Below are 24,101 nucleotides of genomic sequence, written 5' to 3'. Positions count from 1 at the left end.
TGTAGTCACTAAGGTATGAATCTCAAAATATGCTCAAACTATTTTATTGTATACACCATTTTAAAATGAAATCGTCTAGAAAATTTCTCTCTTAAATAAGTGAAACTTGTTCTATTTTTCTAGATACTAATAATAAATTTAAACTTTGTCCTATACAACAACTTAAGGTTATTTCAACAAAATATAACTTTACACAAATTTATTAACCTCAACCTTGAGCTTCCTATATTTTCGCTTCTGAATGCATTTTTATTTTTAGTAGTAAATATGTGAAGGAAAGAAGGACATCGGAGATGGTTAATTTTTATTTTTTAATTCACCTTTTAAACAACAGTGAATTCATAAAATAGATGACATTATGTGTGTGTCTTTTATAAATATCAGCAGGGCTTCTTTTTTCTTTCGATTGAATTTTAAATATCATGGCATATTCTTATAAAAGAGTACGGGCGGTAGTTATAAAAATACTTGTTTATATCCTTGAAGAACAATATTATGAGTTTGTAACAATAAATAAATTATCTGCAAATTTTAAAGCGCTTATGAAGCCAAACCTCTGAAGAGCTCTTTTCAACATTTAAATGTCTGATATAAATATTTTCTAATTGCTTTTCGTTTGTAAACTTTAAATTAAGAAATAGTAAAAAGTGTTAAAATGTGTCTAACATAAAAATGCAAGCAATGTTTGCTCTAAAAACAAAGAGTATTAAACTATATATTGTGATTTATATCTTATTATTGTTATTATTTCGAAGAAGACATGCCTGGTATCCTATTTTCTTACCCTCCCTTAATATTGTTTAGAAGAAAAGTTTACAGACGAACGCGCGAAAGTACTTTATGTTTTATCGATATACATTTCTCATATTTATATTTTTACTGGGGGAAATATTCGATGTTAGACCGTCAAACGTTCTCATACCCTCTAAGATAAGATACTTAAACCATCAAAGGATTGAAAGGTATTAAGGGTAATGGGGTGAGGATATCCCTATATTTAACTCACAGACATAATTTGTGTTTTTAAGTGAAATGACCCATAATAATAAAACGACAATGTTTTCGATTCACATCAACTATAACTCCAAGTCTTCGAATAGTTTTATAACAATCTCTTTTCGCAATAAACAGTAAATATGACATTATTATAAGTCCACCCCTCAATTTGTGAAAAAAAAATAAATACAAATAATAGCCTACCGTCATATCATCTTCGTCCTCCCCATTGCTGCTATAGTCCTCGCCGATAAGGTATGATGAGGCCATTTTGCTGTCAAACAGTTTCACTGACACTATTTTGCCTCTATTTTTCTTCTGCTTTTGATATTTTCAAACTGTTGTACATATATCCAGGCCACTTCACACAAAAACCGAGGCGGGCTTTTCAGGGAACTTTTATTTTGTGGTCGGGGAAGTTAAAAAAGAACAACTTCAATAATTTATTTTTGATTTTCTTTTTTTATTTTTCATTTTTGTTTTCAGTAATCATCAATAAAGGACTTTTATTTCAATATTATTTTGAGCTTGGCATAGGTATAGACTTGAAATTTTTTCGGGAAATTTAATATACCTAAAGGTACTTTCACTTTTCTTTGATTTTATTTATTTATTTTTGTTTTTCTTTCAAGCACTGAAAAGGATATTACTTCGTGATTGAAATAGGTATATCACCTTCCGTGAATGCTAGCGGGCTACACTTACATCGGAAGACAACTGATTTGAAGAGAAAGCTTAACCTTTCGCTAGAGACTCCTCCGATATGCGGTGGCATCTGATGGCTATAGTATAATATAGAACGCGGAACGAAAACGACAAAAATGACGATGACGGCGGACGTTTGGGGTGGGTGGTGGCATTGCATGTTGGATTTCAATTTCATTTCCAAGGGTAAGTTGCGTGTGAGTGCCATGCTATGCCAATACTTAGGTTTTGGACAGAATTTTGAGCGCGGGGGATGAAAAGCATAACTGGAATTGTGTTATCCTAGGATATTTGTGGCGTGCTTCTCATTTTATATGGAACACACAGCTGTTATAAGCTCTGTAAGAGAGAAAACTTTAAAAGGACAATTTGAAAGCTTTTTCCAGTCAAATAGATACAGTGTTGCCAATTTGGATATATATAGGTACTATATTCTTAATCAGTTAAAATAAGATTTAATGTCTATGCCACCACTCTTAGGTCGATATACATAGGTATAAGAGTACAAATGCTAGGAAAATAGTTTTCAAGATAAGACACAGACGATTGATTGATAAATAAGCCGGAGCGTCACCACTTCTCAAAAAAATAGGAAGTAGATTTCAGGAAAAAAGTGTAGTAGATTAAGAAAAATGGAAGTAGATTTTAAAAATTAACTTTTTCATATTATTCCACATAGTTTTAAATTAAATTATGTCAATAAAACAATTTAAAAAAAAAAACTAGAACTATTTAAGCCTTCCTATCATATAATTCAATATGTTAATGTAACATTTCGTAAATTAATTATTTTTTGTCGGCAACGAAAACGCAAAGATTGGGCTCGTGTTGGTTAAATGAAATGATGTTTTGATTGCAAAGGACGAGTTCTACAGGAAATAGTTATTGAACTCGTACAACTCAACAAACCTTATTTAACTTTGTTTTTGGACAACTTGAAAATATCTTTTCTTAGTGAAAACTTAACACAACTAACATTAACAAACAGAAAAGAAATAAAATGCACGACTGGTTCGCATGAACTCGCTCTTGTAAATGCAAAAAAGTTTGTTTTCAAAAATGTAAATGCCATTCGATTTCGCAAGAAAACCTTAAGTTTTTTAAATTTGTATTTGATAATCGTTTATGATTTTTATTATTAGGTTATTATTATTAAGTTATTATTAGACATTTTGCATTTCAATTTTGTAAAAAATTATGACCCATTTTCAAGATATCAAATTTATCGTATAAATTTGTATTGGGACAACTGTTATTTTAGTTTGAAAAAACAGGGAAGACATACCTACAGACAAACCACCAAATCGGAGGACCCACTTTTTTTGGACTTATCTACCATCGTAATGTCATGTTTGATTAAAATCGCGAATTTGAATTTGTTTACGAATGAAAAACTTGCGTACAGGTCCTATATGTCGAAAGTAAAAAAGAGTAAAGGGTTAAACTAGAATACGGTAGATAAAAAAGAAAAAAGAAGTAGATTCAGTCTATTTTTACTAAAATTGAAGCAGGTAGAAACACAGATCTAAAAATGAAGTAGATTTCAATATTTTGATGATGGTGTGAAGTTGATCCACTTTATTTGAAGTAAAGTGGTAACGCTGCCCGGCTGACCACGAAAGGGCCAACTCCTGTACAAAAATCATGTCGTGAAGCGTATACAATTTGCGCAAGCCCACGTTGAATGGCACATCCTCTAGATTGATGAAAGCAAATTGTGTTATTTGCTGGAAGACGATCAAGGTCATAAGTTAGAAGGTTTCAAATACATATTAGAAATGATCAAAAATGAAGGATCAATCATTATGATCGGGTGCTGTGAAAAGGACCCCGTAAATCCACACTAAAAATGAAATTTCAAATTCATTTTCTAGATATAGGTTAGCACTCAATAAACATTATACTTGACTAACTTCATAAGTCCAAGAGTTTAAAATAAATACAAAAATACTAAAATCCGTAACTACGTCCGTACGACCGTACGTTCGCGACTTTTTTTTCGTCGTCCATAGCTCAAGAACCAGAAGAGATATCGACTTCAAATAAATTTTGTTATACAGATAATAAGGCAGAAAAATGCATAAAGGGCTCTCAAGAAAATTGCGTGGGTGGTTTTTTCACCATAGCAGTTTGGAAAAAAGGTGAAAATTTTGGTTAACCCTAAATATCTTACGAACCAAAAACGCTAGAGACTTGAATTAAATTGTATATAATATATTGTAACGTGATACCAAACAGGTATATTTTTTGAAAAAAATCAATATAACGGTTTTTTTATAAATCAATAAAACTGAAAAAAAAAAAAAATTGTCACCCCCAAAATTTTACGACTGAAATATGATTTCATCTTTAAAACAATTGTGGGCAACGAAGAATAATGTTTTTGACATTTGATAAAATTTTGAGAAAAATTGAATTGACGGTTTTTATTATAAAAAATAAAACCTAAAAAAATGTATAAAAGTTGGTAAAAATTGGTTTTCGACTCAAATATCTTTTCAAAACTTTGAGATTTTGGCTTTAATTTACTTTTATCTTTCAAAAAATCTTGTTGTCAACATTCAGTTTAAGTTTGAAAAAAATCGACTTGACAGTTTTTGTACAAAAATTTAAAAAACGAAAAAAATATTAACAAAAGTTCGTAAAAAAAGATTTTCGACTTGAATATCTGTTAAAAAATTTGAGATAATAGGTTCTTACTAATTTTTTCTTATTAAAAATATTGTTTTCAACATAAGAACAAATTTTGAGAAAAATCGAATTGACAGTTTTTTTACAAAAAATAAAATCCTAAAAAAATGTATAAAAGTTGGTAATAATTGATTTTCGACTCAAATATCTCTTCAAAAATTTGAAAAATTGGCTTCAAATTAATTTTATCTTATAAGAAATATTGTTTTCAACATTTGGTAAAATTTTTAAAAAATTCGAATTGACATTTTTTTTTACAAAAAAATAAAACTCTAAAAAAACAATACTAAAACTTGGTAAAAATTTACTTTCGGCTCAAACAGCTTTTCAAAAATTAAAAATATTGCTGCAAACTTATTTTATTTCACAGAAAATATTGTTATCAATATTCAGGAATTAAAAAATAAAATCTACAAAAAATAGTGCGCAAATTTGGTAAAAAAACGTATAGACAAACTTTTAAGCAAGACAAATCGACAGACGGGATGGGAAGTTATCAGTGTGGGTCGCGTCCCACCCTTTTTTTTCTTGTGGTTTCGCTATGAAACAATACAATTAATACTTCATTGATAAGTTCCCAGAGGTTTGATGTCGAAAATCAGATCAAATCAATGTTTTACAATTTAGTGTCTTAAAGCGTTTTTATTTTAAGTCCTCAATGATCACATTAAATATAAAAAGAAGAAAGACAACTGGAAGGCTCCGGATAGACAACTGGCCTTTCCTCAAGTAAGATTATTTATTAAATTAAAAAATAAGTGTCATAAACACAGTTTGAGCTTTGACAAATATTTTATTATAAGATTAACTTACACTTACATATATCCAAAGTGTACCAACTATACATTTTGGAACACTTGGGATATGTCCTCTGTGTCGTAAGAATAAAATGGACGTCATCCTTAACAATCTCCTATTGTAAGACATGTTTAGAATTCCTCAAGTAATGTCTATCCCAATTTTGATACAAAAATATAAATAAATTAAATTTGTTGTTAATGTGAAAAATAATATGCAAAACAAATTGATAATACAATTGAAATAATCACCTTCAACAATTTAATTTTATGATTATTTTATTATTAACATAACAAACATAATAAGTGAATAGTTGTCAGCTTTTTTTTTATATTAAAGCCAAAATACGATACATCATTAATTACCTGCTGTAAGATAAGATAAATTAACTAGAGAACGAATCAGAACGAATAGTTATTGGATTGGAATTTCGGAAAGAATATTATAGGGAGGTACAAATTATTTTTGTATATGTTTCAGTGTATTTCAATGTAGGATTCTATTTCGACAAATTTTACTTTTGTTTGCAATTTTGTTTGTTGTGCTTTTGTGCTTTTGTTATTATGTTTTTTTTAATTCCAATGCAGGAACTCTGATGCCCGTTCAATAATTTGGGAGGAACCAAAACAACGTTCATTAAAGATTTTTGCCCAGTTTTTTTACAAAAGAAAGCTATTCTACACCGTTGAACAGTATAAAAAAGTATTGAAAAAGGCATGCATTTGAATAGGTAAATGGTTTGGCTGTAGTCAATTGCTTGAGATCATTTGAGATTTGACATCATTCATATTAAGTAAAAGTTTTTGCATTTCTTTAAAAATGTATGCACGTGATTTTAAGAACGCAAAGACTCTTAATATATAAAAATGAATGCGTGCAATTTTAAATAATTGTATTCACAAACGACAGCATTCTTTCTCTGTTCGTGTAATGTTTGGATATAATCATTTTAATTACTAATTAATTTTAATTAATAATTTTGGACAAATTACTTCTCTTGTAATTCATTATCATTTTTAAGCCTCGTTTGAGTTTTTTTTTCTGTAAGGTATAGGAAACCATTGATTGTGCTCAAATATGCTAGGGGATGACGTTTGATTCCAAATATCTGAAGCAGTGCACGATATTTATTGAATCTACTCCTAGCAAGGAGCCGTTTAGCGACTTGGTTTAACAAGAGGCTTTGTACCTTAAGTAATAAAAAAAAGGCTACGCACTTGTGAAAATAATATCGATTCAAAAAATAATTACCTTTGGGTAGCGCGAGAATTCGATGTTCTTAACAAATGTCTATATACAAATTACATTGTTTCGATTGAATCAAGCATACAAACTAATTTAAAATGTTTTTGGATATTTATTAATAGTAAAAAAATGTCAAATGGTATTCCTAACAGTATGAACTACCTTACATTTTTGGATCTTTTAAATATTTGTAATTCGTTTTCCCATTACTTCGAATCAAATTATTCGAAATCTAGTTCAGATCCATTAAGAATAGCCGAATTATCTAATCATAGTTATAAGGTTGACATAGGACAATTTATTAGATATTAATCTTTCGGAAATCGAAGAAGTTCTTTTGAATTTAAATAACGATTGCAATCAAGGCCCTGATGAAATTCCACCAATTATTTTGAATTGCTATATCTGAGTCCCTTTATTTCATATTTAATGGCGCTCTTGGGAAAGTTTAATTTCTTTCAGTGTGGAAAGAAATATTTCTTTCTCCAATTCATAAAAATGGTCCTAAGCAGGAAGCAAATAACTACAGTCCTTTTTGTAAATTATGAAGTATACCGAAACTCTTGGAAAAAATTATATGTGAAAAGTTGACATTTCTCCTTAAGGAGCATTTATTGCAGGAAGATCCACTACCACTAATCTTTCTATCTTTTACAATTTCTTTTTAAATAAACAAGAAGAAGGCTACCAAACAGATGTTATCTATACTGATTTTGCGAAGGCTTTTGATAGAGTTAGTCATACTATTTTGATTGAAAAACTGAAACAATTTGGTTTTCACTCAAGGGTGTTGAAATGGTTGGAGTTATATTTAAGGGGTCGTGTACAATTCGTTTGTATTGATCAAGTTCTCTCTAGTCCAATTATTGTTACCTCGAGTGTCCCGCAAGGAAGCCATCTTGGTCCCCTTCTTTTTTTTAATATTCATCAACGACCTGGCTGATATCTTCTTAAATTCTAATACACTTTTATTTGCAGATGATTTAAAGTTTTTCAGATGCATGCATTCTTAAAATGAATGTATTATTTTGCAAAATGATCTCCAAAAGTTAACAGAATGGTGTACAACTAACCAATTATTCTTGAACTTTAATAAATGTCAATTTTTTCCTTTTGTCGCAATTTTTTGAAAATTTATTTTGATAATAAAGTTAATAACTTTGTTCTTGAAAGAGTTTTGGAGAAAAAGGACCTTGGTGTATTTGTTTCAAAACTTAACTTTAGCAAGCATATAGAATATATTGTAGTTAAATCCAATTCAATGCTAGGTTTTATTAAACGTAATTCAAAAGATCCGTTTGTCCTTAAATCTTTATTTAAATCCTATGTTTGATCAAACTTAGAAATAGAATACTGTTGTGTGACTTGGAATCCTTACTACAATATTTATTCAAATAGAATTGAAATGATCCAAAAAAATGTACAAGGTATATGATTCAGAAATTAGGTTGGAACATCGAAATCCCATCGTACTCGACTAGATGTAAAGTTCTTTGAACTCAGTCACTTCAAAATCGAAGAAAAATGTTTTCAGTATTGTTTATAAGTGACATTTTGTCGCATAATATCAAATGCCCTTTCCTTTTATCGTTGATAGATTTGTATGGTCACTCGCGTCAAATAACAGAAAGTTGCTTATTCTAGAAAATGAACATAGGGTAAATTATGCTTGTAATGAACCTTTAACTTGCTGTGTTAGAGAAACTAATCTCATTTCAAATCATATCGATTTTAATTTTCATATAGTCAAACCATGTTTATATAATTGTTATTTTAAACCCTTAATGTTATGTATTATAATTATAAATAAAAAAGCTATTAGCCGTTTAGCGACTTTCCGTTGGAAACGTTGGGTAACCACATACAATTTCACGTTAGGTGATCATGAATTTACCTCCAAGATCGTGCGTTTCAACACCGTTTGAACATTTTCTTTGGGGATATGTGCAGTCTCAAGTCTATGTCGATAAAGTCAAAACCGAAAGCCGATAAAGGGCCATAAATGGTAAGGTCTTAAGTCAAAAATGCCTGTTATTGGATTTGATGTAATGGCCTTTTTTATCCTCTCTTTCGTTTGATACTAACAACTTAAGTGTTAGACAAAACGGCATTCATTTTTGTTTTTATATTAACGATTTTAGTTCATCAAATCTGTGGGACTATTTTCTGACTTAATCCTTTTTGCTTAATGATACAGAATAAGACCTCCAGATTAGACTATTTCAAGTCTATGACGGTCAAATATATTGCATGCTAATTTAAAAAGTTCATCTTTATTTAATTTCATTTTAAGTTCTATACACTTAAAAGCACGAGACGTTGTGAGACACCCAATGTAGTGGGATAATTTTACTCGTTATGGCAGAAGACCTGGTGGTCACATAAAAACTTGGTGCAGAACGATCGAGAAGGACTCTCAGAAAAGTCGCTGTAAGTTTAAACGTACAAAATCTCCAAAAACCAAAATCAACATTCGACAAATTTTCCAGAAAAGATGCATGCAAAAATTCTCTAAGAAATCATATCCAAAATCCTCAAAAAATATTTAAATATCCAATTTCCAGTTACGTTTACTAACACTATTTGTCTTGTGGCATTGCATGAAACTTTTCAATCGTGGTAACATGGCAACGATTTTAAGTTGCAATCAAATTATACTTTTCTGACCATGACAACTAGATTTTTTAGAAAAATTCATATTTCTTGTTTACGTAACATTTGGTACAGCCTTAACTACATAAAATAATATTTTTAAAGATTTTAGGTTTTCTGAACTTAGATTGTCGAAATAATCTTCACCGTCAAATTGTTTTTATTTGTTCAGCTTCTCCGTCATCTCTCATTTTAAACAGAACATTGGCTCAGAAACACATTTAACAAAGTTCACTAAATTTGCGAAGAAAAACTATGTACATATGTACATACATACGTAGGTATCAGGCATTTGTAAGAAAATGGACACACAGAAATATTCAATTGACATATTCTTATAAAATTATCATGGTTAATTTATATTTTTCTTGATATAAATTGCCGTTGAATCGTTTAATGAATTTGTAAAAAAAAGTTTTGGATTCTTATGAAAAGTTCCCAGCGGTATACGAAAATAAATAAAAATATTAACAAATTTCAATACGATTGACGGTAGCAATCGATGTCAATAACTTTGAAGCCAACACAAATATTGATATGCTATAAAATATCAGATAACATTGTTCCTATACGGACCTACACACATATTCCTTTTTCTTTTAACTACATACATATGCATGTTTGTGTTCATATTTAATAAACCTTATAAAATCTGTTCTCAAGAAAATTACATCAAAGGAATTTATTCAATCAGCGCGTGGTGTAAGACCAAAAATAGGCTGTTCAAGGACATCACCAAATTATCTTCCCATTCCTATTTCATTGATGCGATGTTATTTCGGTTATTCAAATATAAACCTATGCTAATTTACCTGGTTTAATACTTCTTATTATTTATGCCGGAAAAGGAAGAAAATACCTAAACGAATTAAATTGTTTTCCATTTCCTTTTTTGGTTTAGTAAATTTTTATTATTTTCTTATGTAAAACTTCGTGGCCTACTATAAACCATCATACCTCTGCTCTAACCACAGTATCTACATCATGAACTGTAATAATAAACTGAAGTCTTTTAAGTGGCTCCGTGACTGAATCCGGATGGATATGTCTTCATCTTGTATATATCTAAGTATATTTAAAGGTATAGGAAGTCGAAGTATAAAAGAAGTATTATTGTAACAAAGGCACGTTCATCAAGTTTGCATGCAATTTTTTGTTTGATTACTCTGAATTTATTATACCTACTAAGTTATTTTTACAGAAAACGAACATACAAAAATGTCCTTGAATAAATCAATTTCTCTAGGGATTCGCTATAGTTAGAATTTTATTAAAAATTCAAACAAAAAGAAAATGAAACAAATTGATTTATATAAATTAATTTTCTTTTTTTTATTTGTCAATATAAATTTATTTTTAATTTTTAAGATTAATATTTTTTGGACATGTCAACAAATGGAAAACCTGTTCTTTTTTAATAAATTATGCTAAAATTTGTTTTACACAAAAACATGTTTTAAGACATATTGTTATAAACAATGTAGCCTAGACAGGTTTTGCACACTTTCTACATAGCAATAACTTTAACCATTCCAGAATACTAGTAGTGATATTCATTGTTCTGTTAAAATCCCAACATTTGTTTTTTTTTTCAAAAAGATTGAAAATTGTAACATTTTTTAAACTATTATCGGAAAAATTCTGATGTAGAAAATAAATATTTGCTTATTTTTGTTGTTCTGAAAAAGTACACAGAATAACTACTTGACAGATAAAATTAGAGACAGCAGAGTCAGGAGGAGTTTTTTCAAAATAATCTAAAGCTCTTAGAACAGACAACATGTGGTTGAAAAAATACTATAGAATTAGTACAAGGAAATAATCTACCCCACGAAAAAAGAATCTCAATAAAAGCACAAATATAAGCACTTTATAGCAAATTAACGAGATCAAATCTATTGTTGATGGCTGCCTCACAGAACATTTGAAAAAAATTTCAACTAAAGATGATATAGGTATGTGCTATCTCCGTCGAAATACAGCTCTTGCGGTCTCAAAATGAATACCTTGCGGGACGTTTAGCTGCTGTTGAAAGCTATTGTGAAACGCTTGAAAAACAATTGGAATTTTTACACGAAAAATCGTATGAAGAAATGGGTGTATTGCATTTGCCCCCAGATGAGAAAACTGACAAGGATAGTTAAGCAAAACAAACTTGTTTTAGCCTTCTCGATCTAGATGTAAATACACAATTGAAGTATGAGAAATCACAAGAATTCATCAACCGGAAATCCCAAGAATTCATCAAACTGCACAACAAATCTTAAATGCTGCACCTAAGTTAAAAGGTACCGGAGTTGTGGGTCACCGAGTACAATCTTTTATTTACCGGAAGAAAAGGAAAACACTTTTTGAACTGAAATCGAAGCTTCTTGAGAGGAATCCGAATATCCGTGCTTTTTTATGTAAACGTCAAAAACAATTCCAATACGCTTAGGGAGCCATCTATAAGTCACAAAAGCATAGATCAACATGGTTCGGGTCTAGGATTATGTAGCTCAACGTCATAACTCAACCTAGCATTCAGATACCGACTGCCACAATAATTCGATTTCTTCAAATTTGTTTAATTTAAATAGTGGTTGCTATAATGTTACAGTTCTTAAAAACAAATTATTGATGCCAGAATTGTTTAAGTTAATTTTAAATTACTATTTATTTATTTTGTTAGAAACGTTTGTAGAAAAGGTTAAAGAGATTCAATATCTTAAATATTTTGAGGGTTTTAATCTTGAATGGATTCCAGCAATAAGAAATAATAATCAGGGTCGTGCTAGTGGGAGAGTTTTATGTGAAATTAAAAATATATCGACAAAAAATCAAGTCAAGTATAAAGTTAGTGAAAACAAAGTTATAATAGATTGTTTCATCAACACGAAACATTTACTAATAATCCCAATTTACTTAAATTTTGGTTAATGGAACCTCGAGTTTGAAGCCTTACAAATTTTTTTATCAACACAGAATAATGAAAACATTTTAATAATCGGGGATCTAAACGGTCGGATAGAGGAATTCTAAAGCACACCTATTATGAATGTTGAGTATCTCTAGGAAACTTTACTTTTATTAGCAGTCAAGTTTGCTCTGTTATCAATTATTGCCTAGCCAAAGGTGACTGGCTTGATATTGTAAAAGATTTTAACATTATTCCTGCTAACTATTCATAACATCTTCCCATTTGTGTCTCTTGTGAACTTAAATCCCAACTAATTAATTTTCAAGAACAAAACGATACCAGTTATTTAAAATTGCAATGCATTGATAAGAAATATGATATTTATAGGCAAAATTTGAATCAACATTCAATCGATCTTTCGCTATCGTTTGAGAACACAATCGATGAATCATCTTAGTCTATTATTACAACCATAAGAGAGTCAAGTGTCGCCTACTCAGTAAAGAGAGGCATTTATTACAAGTGCAGTTGGTATGGATGATGCCTGTAGAAAAAGCAGAGAAATATCTTTTAAATTGTTGAAACTCTTTAGGAAAACTAACAACTCATCCTTGAAATTTCTTTATCTGCAGGCGAATAATACTTGCCTCTATAAAAAACAAATATATGTACCAAAAATACTTATAATATGATTCAATGCAGGAATGCTAAAGAATTCTGGAAAAATGTACGAATTTAATGTAACCGAAACAGATGGAATGTTTTTACAATCAGTATCGAAATGATAGGTTCATATTTCGAAAAACTTAGAAAAAATTCATTACGAAAACTGTTTACTCAGATGCAATATCTTAGATATTAGACCTTAGATATAGACCTTAGACCTTAGACCTTGGGTTGAAACAAACAACAAAATAAGTTGTTTTCAGGCTGGGTTTCGAGCTAACCTCTCTACAGTTGATCAGTTTTTGGATAAGAAAACTAATCTCTATGTTTTTTTTGGAGATTATAAAGCTGCCTATAAACAGAAAACTATTACTTTTCAAACTTGCAGGTGTTGGATTATCAACAAATTATTAAAAATATATATCAGAAACTTCTTTCAAATACAACAAGTATTGAAAAATCTAATAACTGTGTTACTTTCAAAAAAATCTAGTCACTCGAAAATTATAAAAATGATTGTTTTGTACTCACACTAAATAAAATTGATTACCAAACCAGAAGAAGTGAAAGTTTGTTCTTTGGGCTCCACGAAAAGAATGTACAAACATAGTAAAGTAAGAACACCTATGAAAAATATTTGGTAATATAAGAAAGCCAACAGTGACAGTCTCAACGACTTATTCTGTTCTACTCTTGCAGATCTTTTTCCGATTGGATGAAAAACGGCATTTGTGAAGCCTGTATCTAAAAAAGGCTTAAAGCTTTTATGGTTTTTCAACGAACAGTGAAACAAATCTTGACATCGTTTTGAATAAAATAAAATAATTGCACATTGGCATCAAGCTTTTTCATTGAAAATGCGGGTTAGAAATTATCTTCGAGCTGTTCAATTCAATTTGTATTAGACGTGTTCAATTTTGATATCCAAAAAACAAATGTTGGTGTTCCCCAGGGTTCCATTTTGTCTCTGACACTCTTTTTTATTTTTATAAATGATGTTTTTCTGAAAATTCTAACCTCTTATATTTTTTCCCTGAGGACACTACCGTCAGCTTCATATTTGTTTTTAGATTCTCATCTCAAAAGTGTAACCTTCTTCCAAAACCACTATCTGTTGGTGGTACTCGCATCGAGGTGGCTGAAAAGCTTTTAGTTCTAGGTACATATGTGTATCACATTTTTGACATTGCCAAAAATGCTGCTTAGTGTTAAGGTTTTTTCCCATCATGCAAGAAATTGGTTATCTCTTCTGATCAAGTTATAATTTACAAAGCTTTCATTCGTTCGGTGCCCAAAAACGTACTTAAGACTATTAAACAGAATTGAAAAGTCCATTAGGTATTCTATATAACGAACAAAATAAAGAATTTCAGATACTAAAAAAAGAATTACTGTTAATGTTTTAATATCTACTAACATATGTACCTTACCTTTTATTTACATCGAAGAACTAGACACTCCGTTCTCAATGCCAGAACTACTTTTTGCTGAGAAAAAATGAAAAACAATAAGGCTTCGGGTTTAGATGGCATCCAGCCGAATTTTTGAAAAATGCCAGCTCACAATTTTTAGAACATATTTTGTTCTTAATTAACCGAGTGTTCAACAATGAAGAAATACTAAAGAATTTTAAAGAGTCATCCATTTTAGCGATCTATAAAAAAGAAGATCCTAATTTCCCGAAACTACAGAGATATCTCTGTTCTCAATTCATTACGAAAACTCAGATGCTATATCTAGGACGTGTACCTTGGGTTGTTACAAACAACAAAGTTAACCTCTCTACAGTTGATCAGTTTTTGGATAAGAAAACTGATCTCTATGCTTTTTTTGGAGATTTTAAAGCTGCCTTTGCCTACTATATATATATATATATCTACTATAAACAGACAACTATTACTTTTTCAAACTTGCAGGTGTGGGATTATCAACAAAATTTTTAAGAATATATGAGAAACTTCTTTGGAATACAACAACGGTAGTTTCTAATGGTAGAACCTCTTCGCAGCAATTTAAGACAGAAGTGGGTGTCCCGCAAGGTTGCATTTTGAGTCCTTTTCTCTTCCCACTTTTTATTAACGACATTGGAGACAGTATTCCAGGGGGTGTATACTATGTATTTTGCAGATGTCCTTGTCATTTATATTGATAATCCGGTAACTCTACAACTGCAAATTAACAAACTTAAAAATATAAGAAAGCCAACAGTGACAGTCTTAACGACTTATTCGTAATTGCAAAGTTTTTCCATCTGTTCTACTCTACAGGTCTTTTTCCGATTGGATGAAAAACGGCATTTGTGCAGCCTGTACCTAAAAAAGGCTTATGGATTTCATGGTTTTTCACTGAACAGTGGAACAAATCTTAACATCGTTTCTATAAAGTAAAATTATTTCACAATAGCATTAAGCTCTCGCATTGAAAATGCGGGTTAGAAACTACCTTTTGGGCTATTCAATTCAAGTTGTATTAGACAAATTCAATTGTGTTCCCCAGGGCACCGTTTTGTCACTTACACTATTCCTTATTTTTATTAATGATATTTTTCTTAAAATTCTAACACTAATAATTTTTACCTTAAGACAATATCGTCAACTTTATATTCGATTTTAGATTCTCATTCTTGTCCTTCGGATGTGGACTACCAACGTATAATAAGCTCATTAAACTTAAATCTTGTGAAATTAAATGCATAACCCTCCTCCAAACCACTCTCTATTGGTGAAACTTGCCTCGAGGAGACTGAACAGCTTTCAGTTCTAGGTACATATGTATATGCATCACATTTTTGCCATTGCCAAAAATGCTGCTTAGTGTTAAGGTTTTCTTCGACAATGCAAAAAAAATCTGTATTTTTTCTGATCTAGTAATAATTAACACAGCTTTCATTCGTTCGGTGCCCAGAAAAGTACTTAAGCCCATTTAACAGAATTTAAAAGAGAGCCCTATGAATGATGGGCAATCGTTCTCTTACTGAGACATTTTGTTACTCTTCAACAACGCTGCCGCAAGATTTTATTGCTGCAGTGGTGGTCCAGTATAACGAATGCCGATAAAACGAATGATCGATATTACGAACACTTTTTTCAAGTCCATTGAGCATTCTATATAACGAACAAAATAACGAATTTCAGATACTAAAAAAAGAATTACTGTTAATGTTTTAATATCTACTAACATATGTATGTTTATGATAATATTGGAAGAAGCATAAGCAATTTCCCATTACACAAGTGTTTTTTTTTCGCTTGCTTAGTTATGTCCTACGTATTCGCCTTCGTGTATGTAAACAGTTGCTTCTACATTTTTTGGCGTCTGGAAGATTTAACATGGTTTCTCAGTTTCATGTCTGATGCTGAATAAGAAAGTTCTGAAGATTTCGTCGCGCAAACGTCTTACAATGGAAGCAAACATTAAAATCATTGACGAATATAAAAGAGGAGTTCCGCTTTCGAACATTTCGAAGAAGTTTGGAATTCCAAAGTCTAGTATATGCACTATCAAGAAAAATGAGAGCAAGGTTTTCAAAAATCTGAGAAATACAAACAGTGGATCTTTTCGTAGACGATCATTCAAGAAGGGTGAATATCCAAAAATGGAAACCGCATTGTACAAATGGTTTATTACCCAATGTGAGGGTCGTGTTCCTATTAATGGTAACATTTTAAAGGCCAAGGCATTGCACTTTCAAAAAAAAATATCATCGCGGTGAATTCACAGCAAGCAGTGGTTGGCTAAAAAAAATTAAAAAGCGCTTTGGAATTGGACTTCTTAAAGAGTCTGGTGAAAAGCTATCATCGAAGGCAGACCTAGTCAAACCATTTAAGAGGAAATTAGCTGAAATAATTCAATTAACCTAAAGAAATGTTTATACAAGGTCCTCAACTACCTTCAAGTAACAGCTGTGGCGTTTAAGATGTCTTCGTTCAATATCTTTTTTTAATGAGAACATATATATTAACCACTAAACCCATCTTCTCTGCTTCATTCGCAATATTCAAAAACTTTCCACTGGCTTCATGCTTTGATTTAGGATTATATCAATATCATAGACAATTGAGTTTTGCACAATTCTTTCCAGAACGATGTAAAAAAAACTCGCATGACAGTTCATCACTTTGTCTAAAACTTTTGTTTACATCAAAAGCATCACTGAGAAATTTCGTGACCTTCATGAAGCAGCATGTATTCTTTAACGTCATTATGAAGAAACAGAAGTGGTACCAAAACTTGGCATTACACTGCTCAGTTAATCCACAAATAATTATAATTGCTGACTTACGGATCAAAGATTGACCTAGTGCAATATAAAAATAATATTAAACAGTACAATATTTATATCCAATGATATTACGACCGACTTTACAATTTGTAAAAAACAACTTATATTTTGACAATCTGATTTATAGGGAAAGTTGAAACCAATAAACAAATAAATATTTAATATTTAATGAGGTTATTAAATATCTAAAAATATAGCCCTTTGTTGTTTTAATATTTTTAAGGTATAAAAATGATCTAATTTGCTTTTGCTATTTATAAGATAAATATAATATCAAATTAATAATTTTAAGAAATATAAATAGACTAATTTGTGACTATGAAGTGTTGGAGAAGTAAGTATTTATTAAAATGTCTTCTCAAGGATTGAATCAATAAAATTCACCCCTTTATAAAATACACATAAATATTCAAAATATTTATAGATTATATGAATTTGTGTATGATGAGTAGTTCGATGCATCTACAGTTCTACACAAGTAATTCGAATTAATCATAATGATTCTTGCAATTAAAATCTTCTTTGAATTATAATATCTTAAAAACAACATTTATCGATGATTAACTCTAATTAACTAAATCTGTTTGCTAGGGCGTATACGTAACATAAAAAATACGATAAATAAATTTGACTAAAGGTAAACAATGAACATTTAAACTAACGTAATAGTTTTATATTTGTTTTTGATTTAAGTGAAGGTAAATAAGTTCCCGATTGTAAAAAAACACACCCTTAAAATATGTATATTATGTTTGTACCTCAACTTTAACCATGACAATTTTAATCTGAATTGTCTCGGGTGGCTTTTCAGGCTTTTCATCGATAGTCGTGATGGTGGTAATCCTTTTTGACGTATCCTCATCTTCGTCGTTTGAGCTGCTATCAGACATTGCTAATAAGCTCTGTTATATAATATTCCTGGTCTCTTCAATCACTATAGTATATTATATATTCACTTTTTGTTTCAATTAATCATAGCAACCCCGATCGTTAAATATTTTTTTTTATTTCTTTTTCTGATTATAATTTTTATGTTTTTATTTTTTAAATTGAAATATTTTTTTTTTCTTTGACAAAAATTAAAAATTCAATCTATCTGCAGTTTTGTCTCTATGATAACTAACAGGGAATTCAACTAAGGGTATTTTTTTCTCTGTTTGATCATCGTTTCCCCGTTTAAGCAAGACAAACAAAATAAAAAGAAATCCCAGAACCATTGCCAACTGTTACCAAATTCAAATTCAAGTTCAACATGAGATGCAACATCAAATTGTTGTTATTATTGGACTTGTAGAGATCTTTCAATTTTGGTGCTCAAAAAGTGAAAGCATCTTCTAAATACATATATTTAGTAGTTTTGTTGCAGTCTGCTGCCTCAACCGCCTGCGCTTTACCTTAAATATCAGACGCGAACGTAACGAAATAACCAACAAAATTTTATTTCATACAAATTCTGCATCTTCCCATAAAGGTAATATCATAACATACCTTCATACCTATAATCATTTTGTAGATGCGAACAACATCTAACGTTTGGGGTAGCCTAGGGTAGCATAGCCACACATTCAATTCATTATTAAAAATAGCTCTCTTAAATCTGTAGCAGATTTGTATTTTCCCTTAAAGTGTGTTTATTTCCTCGTTCGTTGATGGTGCAATACGGTTGGTGGCGGCGAACGGTGTCGGAGATGGCATCAGAGACAGCTCAGTTCTACCCAAGTTCTTTACCTTGAACTTGAACGTCATGTCTACGTGGTAAGTGTGTTGGGGGGATGAGATCTGAAAAACGGCAACAAGTAAGCCTCTCATTCGGCGGTCGGATAGTGTACTCGTATAGTGTAGTGCGTATCTATCTTTTGTTTTACATATTTCATCAACATGTAATTTATTTATAATTTCTAGCATTCAAGGTGCTCATCCGTAGTATTTTTGTTTGTATATTTTTATTGCGGAATAGGTAGCTTAATATTTTGATTGGCAATCCTTGCAAATCTGGGATAAGGGTGCGGTAGTATAGGGTTGTAGGGGGAGGCATGTTCTTTTGGTATTTTATTATATTTGTATAATATTAAATCGTCACATAATTTTGTAGAAATTATAAAAAAGGAGGGTGAGTGGCATTTTCTTCGAAGGGTGAAAATATCGTCAACATGAAAATTGTGTGCGGAAGATATAAAAGTCGAATGAAATTAGACTTATAGTCTTGTAGTTTTCAAATATAAAAGGAATATATTTAAATTTTCTGTGACAGATGCAGGTATTTTGTGCTTTTTTTACTTCCGATACATATGGACATATGTTTTTGTATAGGCAAATTTTTATTTTTATTATTTGATATAAATAACTTTGATGAACCTCGATGTGCCATACAGAAATGTAAATTCAACAGACTTCTGTCTTTTTGTATGCATGTTTAGCTACAGTTAGGTATGCAGGCCGGTACGTTTTGTTTCTTCTTAATTTTGGTGCAGTTTTTTGAAAAATCAAATAACTAGTATTGAAATTAAGTTACCCAAAAATCCATTTCCGTACTTCTTTTGTGGCAAAATTTGTGTTTATTTTAAAATTTGCTCCTTTTCTACGTATTTTGTACGAACTTCTTTTTCTTCTGTACTAGTTTAGGGTGAAATTGCCAACTATAAAAGTAATACAAACAATTCCTTGAAACTTGAAATACAGAAGTGATTCATGAGATATTGAAGCTTTTCGAACTTATCTTACTTGATTTTCAAGAAAATTCCAAATATGGAGAATGAAAAAAAAATCCATAGATTTATAATCCCTATAATATCAAATTCCATTGTTTTAACGAATTTTATTTTACAAACAAATCACACCTTTATTTCATTTCATCAATTTTAATTACACAAAATGAATGCATATTTACAAAAAAAAATTTTCTGACAAATAAATAACGCAAAAGGAGGCTACGCTAATAGCTTCAAATCTGTGCCCGACGGTTGTTTTTTTTTAAATATTAACAAAATATATTAATGTCAATATTTTGCGTGAGATGCACTGTTTTGTAGTTTTTGTAGGTTTTAGTGTTGTGTAAAAAATAGTTGTCAATCAATTGATTTTGTCTAAAAAATACATGAAATCTAGCACCGGTATTGTTCATATGTACCTATGACAAAATAAGTTTTATTTAAATATTGATTTTTCTTCCAAAATGTTCGTTCGAAAACATATTTTTACCAATATTAGTAGCATTTTTAAAAGTTTTTATTTCTTATATAAAAAATGCAGATTGGACATTGTCTTAGAACATATTTTTAATTTAACGCAAAAATTTTGCACATGATGAAATTAATTGTATACTGACTTATTCGAGTTGAACATCAGTTTTTACCAATAATGTGGTAAAGCATTCCACATTCGTGTAGTACGACTACGTACTTTACAGTAAGACCGAAATTAGGCTCAAGGGTAAACTGATGGGCATTCCTAAAAGAACGAGTATTACGGTTGAATTGTTTGATGAGAGGAATGCGACTGGCTATTTCATTAGCGCATTGCTTAGACATGAAACCTTACGACGACGGTGCTCGAGAGATGCAAAAGTTTCAGTTAGACAACGGTCACCTATCATTTTTAGAGCTCTCTTTTGAATTATGTCCAAGAGACTCAAGTGGGTTATAGGATCACCTGCCAAAATATGGGAATTGTACTCAAGTTTTGGACGAATAAAGGCCTTGTAAATTAAAGCCAGATCAGAAGGGGTAAAAACTTCTTACATCGTAGAAGAAAACCTAAACACTTCGCAGCATTTTTGTCTATGTCAAATGCCAAATGTAATGCATATACCTAGGACTGAAAGCTGTTTGGTCCCCTCGATGCAAGTACCACTCATGGATAGTGGCATTGTGGGAGGGTTATGCTTTTGCGACAGTTTACGGTTTTTGATTCCACATTGTACAATGCTGCCAAGATCAGAATTTAATGAACTTATCATACGCTGCCGTTGGTAGTCCACATCCTAAGAACAAGAATGAGAATCTAAAAATGAATATGAAAAGCTGAGGGTACTGTTATCAGCGAAACAATTAAGTGAGTTAGAAGTATCAGACAAATGATCATTTATAAAAATAAGGAAGAGCGTCGGAGACAGTACGGAGCCCAGCGTTTATTTTGTCGATATCAGATTTGAACCCATACAATACTTCTTGAATTGAACAGACCGAATGAGAGTTTGGTGCCAAACTCTATCAAATGCCTTTGAAATATCGAGTGCAATAATTTTACTTTCTCCAAGACGATGTAAAGACATTTTCCATTGTTCAGTGAAATAAACCATGAGATCACCAGTGGACCTATCTAGACGAGAGCTAAATGGTGAAAAGTTTGGCTTTTTTTAGGAAGAGGCTGGATAAATGCAGTTTTCCATTCACACGGAACAGACCTGTAGAATAGGAAAGATGAAAAAGCTTACGCAGTGGTTTTGACAGCATTGAAGAACACCTCTTCAGAACAATAAAGGGGATACTATCCGGGCCAGCGGATTTGTGGTTGTCAAGATTTTTAAGTACCCTAACAACTGAACGAGTGCGAAAGAAGATTCGTACCATAGAATCGTTTACGCTTTCAAGTAAGTCATGTCACTTTCTGGCAGCATCGAATTAATAGTAAGCTGTGCTGCAAGAAAATTGGCTTTATCAATCGAGCTTACATAAAAAGTGCCATTAGAAACGAGCGTAGAAACCGACGAAGACGTAGTGTTACGTACATTTTTTACAAATGACCAGAAATGTTTACTACCATTGGGACATTGTAAATATTTTTATCGTAAGTTTTGGTCATGCAAAAATTTAATGCATCGTATATGCCCGTTGTATGTCTTTCTAGCTTGTTTGAACTAATTCCGGTTTTCCTCAGTTGGGTTGGCTTTGTGATTCCGGAAACTTACATTTTTGGTCCTAATAACTCTTTACAGCTCAAAGTGTTTGGGTTTGATAGATTTTACCCTATTCGCTATAAAATTTCTCATTCCACAAAGAAAAAAGTTTGTTATCATATCTGCACTGGAATCTACGTCACTATCGAGGAAGCATAGTGACCAGTTAAAGTTCCTGAAGAATTCATTGAGACCGTCCCATTTGGCTTTCTCATATTGTCAAACGGTTCTCGTTAAAGAATGATGGTTAAACAAATAAATAAGTTGGCGCAACAGTCCTTTGAGAACTTGGACCTAGTGACTCAACCATTCCTGTGTACGAGTGATCTTGTCAGGGATGGAGGGGACCTACAGCTTCAAGCCAAATTCTAACACCTAAGTTCAGAAAGCACTTTTCATGACAAGAATTACTCTTGGGGAATTTGTAAATTCCTGGCAGGAAGCAGTACCCGTGAAAACTTTAGATGACACTGTCAGGGTTTAAACCTAGGACCTCTGGCATGACAGTGTGATGGTTAATCTTTAATATTTATCAAAACGATGATACCCCTTGCTGTTTCTTTATTAAACCTATACTTTGCATAAAAATCATCGTCGTCATATTTATGTGTTCCAGATTAAGCTTTCATTTTTTATTGGACAAAATCAATATCAATATCCAGCGGAATATCAAAATCTTCATCAAGATTTAAATTGTTGCTATTAAAGTAAAGTGATATTTTTGCTTTTTTTTCTTATTTAATTATTAAAAATACGTAAAGTTTAATCACACCATTCATAAAATTTGAGTTAAAAACAGCATTAAATTGAGGTTATCATTTAAAAATGTGTTTGACTTTTGCATGGGCAACATAAATTGGAGTTTAGTTTAGCAAAGACAAAATAGGAACTTATCAAAGAACTATGTCCCCAATTTCTTCAATTTTGGCCAAGCTTTTCGATTAGGAAAACATTTTTAAAATATTTTTCTTTGGGTTTTTTTTAAGTGTCTTCGAGGTGACAAAATTTTCATTTTTTTTTTACAGAAAAGAATTTAAGTTGCACTTTCGAGTTCATAAGAATTTGGTATAATGTATAATTTAAAATTTATTTGCTAGCGTTATTGGTTTCCGATATATTTTTGATCAAGGAATTTGTTCCTTTTTGTTAAATTGCTTTAGTAAAAAAACACTCTTTCAAAATTCTTTCTGCTGCTTTAAATGGTATAATCCGTAAAACAAAATTGATTTAAAGAAATAATGTACACCTTTTTCCACACGCCTTTTCCGTACGGGGAATCTAAATCGGTTAAAGAGAAAAATAAATTACCCCTAAGGTTGTAAGTAGAAAATTCTTTCGTACTCATATTATGATCTTAAAAATTCGGCTTGGCAAATATTTCATGTTATTAAACTGTATTCATTTGATATCTTTCATCATTTGATTAGTTCGTTCAAAAAATTGTTGAATTATAATTACCTTACATTATCTTAATTCCCAGACAGATTGTTCGCTTTAATAAAAGGACACAAGCCCATCTTATGTTATTGTAACGTATTGCACTAACCTTAGAATCTTTTCACAATAATAGTTCACACAAGCTTTTCACAAAACCAAAATATACTAATAATGTTTAAGTATTACAAAATTTCTCAATAATTTGTATGTTTTTATTCTCATTTCACATTATTTCAATATATTCAGAGGACTCCACAAATTACTTCAAAATTTGAAGTAGATCAGTTCAATAATGACAAAAACCTGATATCAGGTATCAATTGAAAACTGCACATCACCTTTAATACTTCACTGCTAGCGCCAGTTTATTATTATTATTATTTAACAAAAACTAACACATAATTCGATCCAAATTACAATTGGTATGAAAATGAAGGTAAATGTTTTGCTTGCAACTACTCAATTCTCATCATTCTTTTTTTGACAAAAAATTGTAAACATTTGTTCAATCAATCTTTAATTAGCATTCTCCTGTGGTAATTGCGAATAATAGTTTCCACGAGATATTTGAGTTATTGATTATCACATGCAACACAAAAAAATTAGCAATAACTGCGAAAATGTGATTATTAATGTTGTATACGTAGGTTCTTTTAAAAAAAAAAAGTTTTATAAAATATTCCCATTTTGAGTTTGAGGTTTTTATTACTATATAACTAAACATATGTACACATCATATTAATATATTTGTTAACAATTTAAAGCAAAAGATATATGAATGAGTTTATGTTTTCTCCCATTTAAATTTGTTGTTTGTCTTAGAATAAATAATATGG

The 24,101-nt window shown here is 30.8% G+C and overlaps 1 protein-coding gene across 2 annotated transcripts in view; it reads right to left on the bottom strand.

Moving 5' to 3' along the window:
- Positions 1-18,097, bottom strand: part of LOC129954130 (organic cation transporter-like protein) — an 81,527-nt gene extending 63,430 nt beyond the window's left edge. Inside the window, exon 1 of one of the 2 annotated variants that reach the window (XM_056067828.1) lies at positions 17,693-18,097. In XM_056067828.1, the coding sequence (XP_055923803.1) occupies positions 17,693-17,824 (132 nt within the window). In that variant the 5' untranslated portion in view covers positions 17,825-18,097. Of the gene's footprint in view, positions 1-1,200; positions 1,892-17,692 lie in introns of those variants that run through there. The other variant, XM_056067829.1, reaches the window with a different exon arrangement.
- Between the last annotated feature and the right edge of the window lie 6,004 nt (positions 18,098-24,101).

The sequence above is a fragment of the Eupeodes corollae genome, chromosome 1 (genome assembly GCF_945859685.1).
Source record: "Eupeodes corollae chromosome 1, idEupCoro1.1, whole genome shotgun sequence".
NCBI lineage: Eukaryota > Metazoa > Arthropoda > Insecta > Diptera > Syrphidae > Eupeodes > Eupeodes corollae.
The sequence above is the reverse complement of the archived record's forward strand: the minus strand, read 5'-3'. Positions and strand labels throughout refer to the sequence as shown.